Source organism: Lactuca serriola, chromosome 5 (genome assembly GCF_051521515.1).
Source record: "Lactuca serriola cultivar US96UC23 chromosome 5, Lser_US96UC23_V15, whole genome shotgun sequence".
In the NCBI taxonomy this organism is placed as follows: domain Eukaryota; kingdom Viridiplantae; phylum Streptophyta; class Magnoliopsida; order Asterales; family Asteraceae; genus Lactuca; species Lactuca serriola.
The window spans coordinates 148,167,095-148,178,896 of record NC_136412.1 but is presented as its reverse complement, the minus strand read 5'-3'; the positions used below and the strand labels follow the sequence as shown (position 1 = coordinate 148,178,896).

The following is an 11,802-nucleotide window of genomic DNA, read 5'->3' as shown; positions in this document are numbered from 1 at the left end:
GAATAATATGCAAAAACTAAACAAATAAATAAATAAAATAATTTTGAAAAATTAACAAAATAATTAAATTATAACTTTATTATTATACTATATATACTACATACAACCGAATTGACAACACGGAGATAAACAACAAATAATATATTTAGATGAGAAAAAAAGCATCCAAGTATTTTTCTTCCTGCAAGAAATTAATATTGACACATTAACCAATACCTAGACACAATAACCAAGACTTAGAGAAAGAGATATGAAATACAAATAAAAGTTCATATCTAACATCTGTCACATACTGAAATTGAGACGCAGAAAGACAAGGTTGAAAAGATAGATAGTGACAGTTGGAGAAGAGGCCAATTACATGCGACCAACGTTTAGCAAGAAGTGGCAAATGGTGAGAGACGGCGACCTACGAGATGTGTAGTCGTTCAAGCTATTTGTGGATTTCAAGTGTTTGAGATTTGAATCCAACTTGTGTTTGGGTTTTATAAAAGTTTTGTTAAGAGTCCAATAACTATTTATAAGCTAAGTTTTGTTAGGTAACCTAAAGTGGTAATATATAAATGGGGGTACCAAACTACCAATATATAGTTCCATCATTACGAAGTCCAACTCATCCACTGAGAACTCGTATATATCAAACAAATTAATATGTTTAGTACCTAGAAGTCTTATGAACCTCTTACCATGATGGAGTTCAATCAAACTTGGTGTTGGTGGGATGTTTATCTTTTCATAGAAAGTTAGAATTTTCAACATTAAACTAGTTTATCCAAATACAATTGTGTTAGTGGTTGATATGTTTAACTTACTGTATATCCTAATTATAACTGTTAATGGCTATACCGGTGACGATAATTATGAATTAATTTATTAAGTAAAATAAACATAATATTTTATTATATATTTTGAAAATATTATTAGGATAAGATTTTATATTTCAAAATCAAAATTGAAGTTGATTTGTTATTAAAAAAATGAGATTATAGAAATCATACAAAAGTGTCACATGTCAAACACACGTGTTAAAAATTAGACATATGGTATTTTTAGATTTTGTTTATTAGAATATAGGTAGATGAGTTGAAAAAGAATTTACTATTTGTACCAAATATACTTGTGTCACGGTCTATATATAAAAATTAGACATGTGGTATTTTTAAGTTTTGTTTATTAGAATATAGGTAGATGAGTTGAAAAAGAATTTATCATTTGTGCCAAATATACTTGTGTCACGGTCTTTTAGGCAGAAAAAAGAGTAAATTACATGAATGGTTCCTATAGTTTAGGGTAATTTGCACGTTTAGTCTCTAACTTATTTTTTTAACGCGGAATGTCCCTATTGTTTGTTTTTGTTACGCACTTCGTCCCTGTCTTACCTAAAAAAACTTATTTTGCCCTTGATTTTTTAATTTATTTAAATAAACACACCACCAACCTCATCCCCCTCACCTTACCTTACCTACTCTACCATTTTTCTTTATTTAAATAATAGTCATTTAGATAAGATAGGGATCAAGCGCGTAACAAAAACAAACAGTAGGGACCAATGGCGTAACAAAAACAAATAGTAGGGACTTCTGAGTTAAAAGAACAAGTTAGAGACCAAACGCGCAAATTACTCCAAACCATATAATTCATATTATTCCGTGATATGTTGATTTTTATCAAGGTTCTAAATAACGTAAGACGTGATTTGGTGGCAATGTCAAGCCTCAAGCTTTTTCGAGCCTTGGCGAGTCACGTCGTTTGTAAGGCGTGACTTAAGGCGGTAATTTTGTATATAATTCATATTTTTATATGTATTTTCAACTATTATTTATTTTTATACACATATATAAGTCAAGGCGGCGTGTTGGTAAAGCTTGGCGGCACATACAAGCCTTGGAGCCATGACGCGCCATGGCGGAGCCATAACGCGCCATGGCTTGACGAGTTTTTTAGAACCTTGATTTTTATAGAAAAAATGATGCATTATACTTAAAATATCTATATAATTCATATTATTCCGTGATACGTTGATTTTTATAGGTTACTTACATGGTTAACTTTTGTATCGGCATAAATATAATTTGCATATTAGAATATTATCCAACACGATACAAAGTGTATCGTAAGTAACTTATCATTAAGACTAACGGCTCCAATTCAGTTCTAGAATCAATTGCTGTAAATAACATAAATAGAGCTCTCGTGCATTATTATACACCATCAGAAGTAGAGTTTCAGCTTTTTTAGAAAAATATATTCACATGACATACAATAATAGCCAACAATCTCAAACCAACCTTGATGTTAAAGCATTATGTATCAAGTAGATCATGTCCAATACAGTATATGTATAGGCATGAGTTATTCTACCTGACACAGTTTTATAGGCATAAATCACATCATAGATCAATTTAGTAAACAACTAAAAGATATGCAAAACTACAATTAACTGATACAATGCCTCCCTTTGTGAATAAAAACCACCAATTTCATCAAAACTTTGAAGATAAAGAAAAAGTCTCTTCTTTTCGTTCTTCTTTCCTAAAATCAACTTTATAATACACTCACTCTCATATAACTTAAAATCCTCCAATAAAATCCTCATCTCCACTACTCAAAGATTCAATCATCTCATCATCATCTTCATCATCCCCTTCCTCCCCATCCTCACTCAAAATCTCAAATATCCCACCACCACCAAAATCCACCCCATCCATCACAAAATCCCCATCATCATCATCGTCATCATCATCATCCCCATCCTCATCATCATCAAGATCACTCAAACTATCCTCATCATTACTCATATCACCATCTTCATCATTCGCCAACAACGCATCATCATCAATATCCTCGTCGTCATCATCCTCATCTTCCTCCTCACTCTCCGCATCATCAGGGTCGGAATCATCATCGGTCGGTTTCCGCCGCCCGATTTCGTAAACCCGGGCAGACGAATACATCTCATCCTGATCGTCCATCGTGACAAGACCGACAAAGGAATCAGTCGGTTCGGTAGCGAAATCAAGAACGCAACGGTCGACAGGACAGGTGGCGACATCTGAGTAGTTGACTGCGTCGATTGTTCGGAAAGCGGAAAACAGAGGATGTTTGACTCGGCGAGTTTGGAACGCTGATGTCACTTCTTCTAGATTTCTTCTTAGGATTGCGTATATGACATCGCCACTTGCGTTGAATGTGATTACTGTTTGATCTAAAGATGGGACACTCCGAAGAAGCCTGAAGTTTCGTAGATCCCACACTTCTGAATTTATAATTACCTGTCACAAAAAAAATGAGACGAGATATAAAGAATTTAATTTAATTATGTAATATAAAAAACAAACCTCGTTTCCAGCAGGATGAAATCCACCACCTCCATAATCTGTAAACTGATCGAACCGGTGAACGGGCCCCGGAACTCTCCGGTCCCACAACACGCCATTCCACAGAAGCATAATATCCGAAGGACTAAAATGAACCTGAGAATAAGCGTGTCCTTTACTTGAAGCATTAGAAGATGGATCCGTAAGTTTCAAATCAGATTTACACGTTTGAACATCGTACAACAAAATCTCGCGTCTCGATAACTCAGAAGACAAAGCCGCAAACATCGTCCCACAATGACTAAATGTCGCAGCCTTAATCCCATCAAACGAGTATTTGGGTCCCGCGGACACCGAGGGTGCGTCCCACAATCTGACATCGTGTGAGCTTGAAGAGAGAAGTAACTGTGTGTCCCCGGAGATGAAAGATTTAACCATGGTTAACGGGAACTGGTGGCCGGGGCTGCTTTCGAGCATGTTGTTGGTGTTTGAATCAAAGACTTTGAGTTCACCGGAGTGGCTACCGGCGGCAATTTGGGAGGAGTCGCCGAGGAACGTGATGCAGGTGAGTAACACGCCGGTGTCGTCTCTACATGTCCGCCATGGCCGGAATCTACTGTACACGAACTGGCGGTCGCGGCGGCTGCCGTGGATGCCGCCATACATGTTTCTGAATTCACGGGTGTTGAGGCGGGCGGTGATGTTTGATGGGGCGTCGAGGCTGCGTTTTGATTCGGGACAGACGTGTGGGTGGAGGAGAGAGAGCGGCGGTAGGGTGGTGATTGGAGCTGGGCACTGGCGGTGTTGGTGTTTTAAATAATTAACCACAATTGAATCCAAGGTTAACCGCTCGGGATTCGCTTGCGTGTCAGCAATCCCGTGGCTGTGTGCGTTATTATCTTCTAAATTATCAGATACAACGGTTCCCGGTGTTCTAGAGGAGAACGGAGTGTCACCTAGTAAAGTGTTTTTCCGGTTGGTAGTAGGTGTGGGACCCACCGGAGACCGGAATCCAAGGTCGCTGGTGTTGAGTCTTTTGCTCGATGATGATGGTCCGAAGTCACGCAACTCGGTGAGTTTCCGTTTCAGGGGTAATATGATTGGGGTTTTGAGGATACAATCGGAATTATCCACTTCTGAGGTGGCGGGAGGTTCTGATGTCGGAGGTATGGGTGGTTTTTTTGAGGAATTGGTGGTTTTGGCGGTTGTTGGGGATAATAAAACTAAAGGTCGTCTTTTTGAGGAGAAAGATGAGTGGTTTAGATCGTCTTGTGGTTTGGATTTTTCTTTAGTGAGAAAGCCGGAAGAGGAGCGGCCGGACGGCCATTGGATTTGTAGTGATGCGGTTTCTTGACCGGAGGTTTGGTATGCGAGAGATGAAGGGGCGGCTAATGATTGTAAAGGTGTTAATTGAGCTTCTTTTAGAAGTTGAGCTGCGGTTGTTGATAAACCAGATGCTTGTAGGTGCTCATGAATCAGCAGTAAAAGCTCCCTACACCAAATCTCAAAAGTTAGAAATGGAGACAAGAGTCAAAGAGAAACAACAAGATGAATGAACAATTGAATACCTAGAGTGATAAGTAATAGGAGTGGCAGCAGCTATAGCAGCTCTCTCAATTCGCCTCAGAGTAGGAGTAGCAGCATCAGTAGCAGCCAATGTACTTGCTCTCCCTGAATTTGTAACAATCTGTAATACATGATACAATGACATCATCATTATCATCATAATCAAAATAATCCCCTAAACCCTAATGAATAAAAAAAGGGTATTTTTCAAATACTTATTATATAGTATACATACCGCCATCAGCTCAATTGCAACCTGAGATAGTTCTGTCTGCCACCTTCCCTGTTCGCCACCTGGCGTCTGGCTACCTGAATCCCTAATAAGTTCTGATAACTTTTTCCCAACCTATAACAAGATAAGCTCTTCAGTATTAAAACCAAAAAATCATTGAAAGTAAGTTGGTATTTTGTTAGATTTAGAATATAGTATACCTGAAGTTTTGTTAGAATGTGAGCAATGGTATCATCTCTTGCTAAACCAAGCAAGACTCTGCAAGCGAGAGCACGAAGGCAGTCAAGGGCGGTAGATGGTGTGATAATCCGTGGCTGGAGGAGCTGAAGCAGAACTTTGATACCGTTATTGGCTCGAACCACCTCTCTTGCTTGGCGGTACCCTTGTTCCATCTGTGCAGCAAGCCCGGAAGAAGGACCGCCTTGTTTGGCGCCTAATGAGATTCTCCGGTCACCAACTAGTCCAGAGCAGGCGCCAGGTGTCGCCTGCCCCCCGGTGGATTCTCCATTCAGGTTGACAGCTGGCTCTGATGTGGAAGGAGGGTTTGAACTTGATGGTTGGGTGGATGACATCTGTCCTTGTCCTCCTGGCATTGTTGGCTTCATACTGATTGATGGTGGAGGGCAGACAAGATTCACCAAAACATTTAGTGCTGGCTGAATAATCTGTCCAAGAACATGTGTCAGTAATTAGCATTTGGCATATACATTAATTTACAGTTTTGGTCCCTGTCTTTCGGGTATGATCCAATGGTCATTTTACATTTAACAGCAAAGACACGGCACTAGAAGGATCAAAAAAAAAAAAAAACCTTATTGGACCATATCCAAAACAACTGCTATAGCACAGGGACCAGAACTGTAATTTACTCAAACACATACAATGCAGAATGACTGAATTATATACCTCAGGATCAACAAAACCAGCACCATTTGCTGCATCAAGAATAACCGCTATGCCTAAACGATCATTACTCAGAGTAGCATTCACTACCATTCTCCGACTATTAGGAACCAATGTAACAATATGCAGGATACCCAATGCATATTGAAGCAAATCATGCAAATATCTCTCGACAGGTGGTGCCTAATCAGACAAAAAAAAGTATTAATTGTTAAACATCTGATGATTGGAAAAAACATAGTACATTACAAAAAAAAAAAATGATCTCTAAGTTCAACTGATTAAACTTCTCTTACAATCTTGGTCCTTTTCTGAGGTCCTTTTAATGCTTTGGTCACAGTTCCAAATATAAAGGGTAGTATAGTCACTTTACTTGGAACAGGGACCAAAAACATTTATGGACTGAAACTACAGAAGATACATTTTGGGACCAAAACTGCAAAATTCAGATAAACTCAGGGACCAAATATGTAAATTTAAGATACCTGACACAATTCCAACATGGTAGTATGCCCATTACAATTGACAAACTTTTCAACAGCAGGCCAATTGGCTCTGACAAACGCGGGCCCAAGCTTTCGATCCTTCTGTATCTGACGAAACACCGCATCGATAGCCTCATTACTAATATCAAGTGGCTTATAAGCCGCCCTAGAGCTGGGAATATTCCGTGGAGCACTTTTAAGATTCTTATTAGGCCGAATCGAGTCCACCTGCAACAAAAGGTGCGCCCTAAAATACTGGCGTAACGCAACGGTTGTGTGGTAAGCGATTTGTTTTTCTGATGATGTCAGCACTTCCGGTGGGGTCCGGAGGGGGTTTGTAGCGGAGGGGCCCACGGATGCTGATGTGGCGCCGGATCTTACGGATGCGGCTTCGCCTAAGAGGTTTAGAAGCTTTTGGAGGCCGTCTTGGTTGTCGAATGCATCGATTACGGCTCGGAAAACGAAGGCAGAGGCGAAAAATAAGGCGGAGTTTTTTCTTGCTTGGTCTTGTGGGCATTCCTGGAGTTGGAGTGCTAGTGAGATTAGTTGGTGGATGACTTCTGAAGGAAGAGCACATACACGCTCCATTATTCCCTGAAATAAACATAAATTAGAATTCTTTAGTACATAAAATATATAAGAATGAAATTTAAGTTTGTGTTAAGCTTTGTAGGGCTATTTTTATGATGAGGATGAGGGTATTTATGTCTTTTGCACTGATGAGAAATCGAAAAGGAGTTTTTCTGTTTCTGTCCCACCTTGTTCTACCTTTTGTAAGAGTTGCAATTTTGTCTCGTTAACAAGCCTTCTATGGCTACATTCTGTGAGGATGATGAGAAGGGTATTTATGTCTTTTGCACTGATGAGAAATCGAAAAGGAGTTTCACTTTTTCTATTTCTGTCCCACCTTGTTGTATGCTTTGTAAGAATTGCAATTTGTCTTGTTAACAAGCCTTCTATGGCTATTAAAAAGGGATTTACAAAGTGGGATAGGAACTCGTTACTCACTCTTGATCTTTCATCTGTGCAAAAGACATAAATACCCTTCCCATCCTCATCAATGGAAGTAGCACCAGAAAAGATTTTCTATGAGACAGACTGCAATTTTTTTTGTCCTACCCAAAAGGGTGTACAAGGTGGGTCAGGAATTCACTCACCACTTTTTATATGTGCAAAAGACATAAATACCCTTCTCATCCTCTTCACAAAATGTAGTCATAGAAGGCTTGTTAACGAGACAAATTGCAATTCTTACAAAGGGTACAACAAGGTGGAACAGAAACAGACAAACTCCTTTTCAATTTCTCATCAGTGCAAAAGACATAAATACCCTTCTCATCCTCTTCACCCAATGTAGCCCTAGAAGGGTTGTTAATGAGACAAAATTGCAATTCTTTTAAAGGATACATGGTGGGACAAAAATTTTAAGTTTTATCTCATTGACAAGCTTTCTAGGTTTAACTTTATTGATGGGATGACAAGGGTATTTACGTCTTTTGCACAGATGAGAAATCAAGAGTGCGTAGGACAGAAAACTGCAAATTCTGTCAAACTGACACAAGTCCAATAACAAATGGTGGCTAAAATGTAAATAACATGTTATATAACAATACCTGAAGTGAACCAATTGCAAATAGACAAGAAGAGAGGCCAGAAAATGTGAGGGGCGTTCTCGGAAGTGCAAGAAGTTTTTGTATACCACCACGATCCACAAACAATGCAGCAAATTTCCGATGTGCAGCCAAAGCACAGATTAATTTCAACACATCAGGCAAAAGGACTGCAATCTGTGATGGCTCTTTAAGATCAGAATTTCTTTGCAACAATGCAAGACAAACATCTACTCCTTTTTCATGTAACACAGGGCCAAGAACCTCAATATATTCTCCTAAAATTTCAAGACACTGAATACAGAATTTTTCCCTTAGTTTTGCTAAAGATTCAGCATCAGGAATGAAAAACTCTTCAGTTTCCTCATTGGTTTCAGGTTCTGGATCTTTTGAATTAGCTGACTCACTCACACCTGTGTTATGGTTCCTGTGAATTAAAGAAATTAATTACAAATGATTATTATCTTGAAAGTTGAAAAAATTAGATATGTCATGGAAACTACGAAATTACAAACCTACAAACTTCAGTAGCGTTAGCTGCATCAACAACTGTAGAGGCAGCTTGCGATGCAGATAGAACTGCAGCATCTTCATTGTTTGACTTTTTAAACTCCTAAACATATAAACCAGTAATAAATAACTCAGTAATACAGTAAATTAGTGAAAAGAAATTAAATGGAAGAGAATAATAATATTATTAGAACATACCTCCAAAGCTGCAGTTTTAACAAGTTCAGCAGCAGCATCACCAGCAGCTTTAATGGCTTCCAGAGAAGCATTTGCTGTTCTAGCTTCAGCTTCAGCAGCTCTTACAGCCATTTTAACAATCTCAAAAATATCCTTTGATCCAACTTTACAATCTTGAAAACAGTCATCACTATCATCTCTTTCAACAATCATAAGATCACCACCTACCCTTCCAGACAACTTTTTAGAATCAGCCACACGTTTTAACTCCACGCTCTTTACCAAACTTTTGTCCCTAAAATTCCTTCCTTGCCCCTGTCCCTGTCCTTGTCCCCCTAATCTAATTCCAGACCCTGGAGAATTAAGAGCATGTTCATTCTCCACACCACCTTCATTCACTCTGCCTTTCCCTCTAGACCTTAACAATCCTCGATTCTTTCCAGGGTTACTTCGGTCATTTACCCTTGTCTTCCCATCATGAGTTTCGTTATCTTCTTCTAAACCATCTGGTTCTGTCCACCTGTCGTCTGTGATTCCCTCCTCTGGGATTCTAGAAGGTTCTAGAGATGTCTCGGAAGCATGCCTCCTTGATCTAATAGCAGCAGCTGAAGAATTTTTGTTGTCTAATAAAAAGTTTGACTCCTTTTGACTTGTACTTGCTTCCCCTAATACGCGTATGCGGAGATACCGCATAAGTTTGGCGGATAATCCGGATGTAAGAACATCTTCCACTACTTGACCCCCACTGAAGTCAAAGTCAAAGTCAAAGTCAAAAAGTCAACATAATGATCTTTTAAGAAAAAGAAAAAGAAATGATGTTTTAAAACATAACATACCCAGCTAAGCATACAGCAAGAAGTCCAGTAGAATAGGTTTTTAACATTTCAGAATCGGATGATTGTTTTACACTAGACCCGTTTTTGCCCTTGTGATCTTCAGAAGAAGACCGTGTTGACCCATCCATGACCCATTGTTTTATGTGCTCCAAAACGGTTTCTTCAAAAACATGTGGATACTGTAGATATTGATATAATTAGAAACAAAAAATGAGAAGAAGATTTTATGTTTTAGTGGTTGATTACTTGATTATAGAGAATAGAGCATACCATCCAAGTGAGTGAACAACTGAAGAGAAGTCTTAGAGCAGCTGCCTGAACAGATATTGGATATCGAGTTTCGGATAGAAACTTTACAGATATCAATTCAAAGAATTCATCATTATCCTGTAGAAAGACATTGTGTCATTTTTCATATTGAAAAACTTCCAACTAAACAACAAGATTTATAGTACACCAACTTTTAATGTAAAATAATTACTGCAAACTAATAAACCAAAAAGAGAAGTAGTTTATATTACCCTGAGTAAGTTTCCCAAACGCCCGATGTTATAGGAAGCACGACCATTGTTTAAAGAGGAATGCCCAGTTTCCTCCATGTACCTATATGGATATTTACATGGGAATATGTCAGCATTCAATAGTCTTTATAGAATTAAGTTGTATTAGGCATATATAGACAGATGGGTATGGAGAACCCTACAAAAAGAGATATTAGCATACTTTGTGGATGAACTAGTTGTGGAAAACTGGAAATGATTGCTTTAAACAAGATCAATATATAATAATAAGTTAACATAAAGTGCATTGGTGGCCACACAAAAACCTTTGGATATTTAAACAATGTGCTGATGTGTTGTGTTCATGACATGACTAAATCACAACTTCGGGTAACATGTTGCTTAAATTCCCTTTAAACACAAAGGTCTTAATCACAACTTAGGGTAACATGTTGCTTAAATTCCCTTTAAACACAAAGGTCTTAATCACAACTTAGGGTAACATGTTGCTTAAATACTCAAATTCACATATCTCACTCAAGACAATCAGTAAAATAGGATTCAATTGGTCAAAAAAACATTCATTTCCGAGTGTGATGTATGTCAGGAGTATACAAAGCTGGGTTCAATAGTTCTCCAATAAGCAATCCTGAATAGTTTGAATGTGAAAAAGGGTCACGTGAAAAAAAAGGAAACAAAGAAACAGACAGCCACTTGAACTTGATTCAAACTGAAATACCAGAATTACAATATTTACATATAACATGGCGAGGCTGCATATCGTCATATGTTATAGAAACAACAAAAACCGCAATTAAAACATCCCCAAATACTTTTTTAAAGAGTCATTGGACAACAAGGGCAAATTGGAATTCACTTAATCAACAACCGATTTTTAAGCTAATACGTTTGTTTGTATAGATATAAATGCATATATGTATATTTACATATGCAGAGAGATAGAGAGAAGTAAGACCTGGCTTCTTGGGTTTCGAGAATGGAGGCTAGGGCATGAAGACATATGGGCTTAGGGTTATCAGGAGAGGCGGTGATCTTGTCTATCAGTCCCTGAGCTTTGGCTATCAGAATTTCGTCTTCGTTATTCGTTTCTTCTTCGTCATCCTCCTCCTCCTCGTCTTCCTCTTCATATTCCTCGTCTTCGTCATCCTCTTCCACCGGGGGAATCGGTTCAGGTGGTGGCGGTGGCGGTGGCGCCGCAGCTCCTTCCGTTTGAAAATCGTCTGCAGCGGCCTCCATTGTCGAACAACAAAATACGTAGATGATTAATTCGTGTAGGATTGAATCGCGGCGATATATATATACACAAATTGTTGAATGAATTGATTCTGAATTGAAAGGGAATTCTTCGGTGGTGCGACTGTGTGTTTGAGAAGAGTAGTTTATATGAGAGGCGTGCGAATGTGTGTTTCCCTACAAATTTTGGGAATTTTGCAACAGGCCTCGAAAAGGATCGTAACCCGTTTAACCGGATTGAAACCTGGCCCGAAATAATTATAACCTAAAGTGTTGGAGTTAGAGTTTATTTTTGTGATAATATATTATAAAGAAAAGGACAAAAATAGTCATTTACACTAATTAAATTATAAAAATAACTAAAAATAACCGAAGTTGCAAAAATAACCACGAATTTCGCAGATAGAATAGT

At 38.4% G+C, this 11,802-nt stretch overlaps 1 protein-coding gene across 1 annotated transcript; it reads right to left on the bottom strand.

Moving 5' to 3' along the window:
• Nucleotides 1-2,266: 2,266 nt before the first annotated feature.
• On the bottom strand, nucleotides 2,267-11,579 carry DCAF1 (DDB1-CUL4 associated factor 1). The gene is made up of 14 exons (XM_079001054.1): nucleotides 11,113-11,579; nucleotides 10,158-10,239; nucleotides 9,907-10,023; nucleotides 9,637-9,815; nucleotides 8,822-9,545; nucleotides 8,629-8,726; nucleotides 8,117-8,540; nucleotides 6,504-7,097; nucleotides 6,022-6,201; nucleotides 5,316-5,780; nucleotides 5,119-5,229; nucleotides 4,886-5,004; nucleotides 3,339-4,809; nucleotides 2,267-3,272 (listed from the first exon to the last, which is right to left on the bottom strand). Exons 1-14 carry the CDS (start codon nucleotides 11,391-11,393, stop codon nucleotides 2,571-2,573), a joined length of 5,547 nt encoding a protein of 1,848 aa, XP_078857180.1. The 5' UTR covers nucleotides 11,394-11,579; the 3' UTR covers nucleotides 2,267-2,570.
• Between the last annotated feature and the right edge of the window lie 223 nt (nucleotides 11,580-11,802).

Bases quoted from the DNA above. Each gene is read 5' to 3' on its own strand.
- DCAF1 (XM_079001054.1), bottom strand. From the start codon at position 11,393: ATGGAGGCCGCTGCAGACGATTTTCAAACGGAAGGAGCTGCGGCGCCA. The intron at 7,098-8,116 runs GTATTGTTATAT...TGTTTATTTCAG, and splicing joins TTGCAATTGGTTCACTTCAG to GGAATAATGGAGCGTGTATG. The intron at 5,230-5,315 runs GTATACTATATT...ATCTTGTTATAG, and splicing joins ACATTCTAACAAAACTTCAG to GTTGGGAAAAAGTTATCAGA.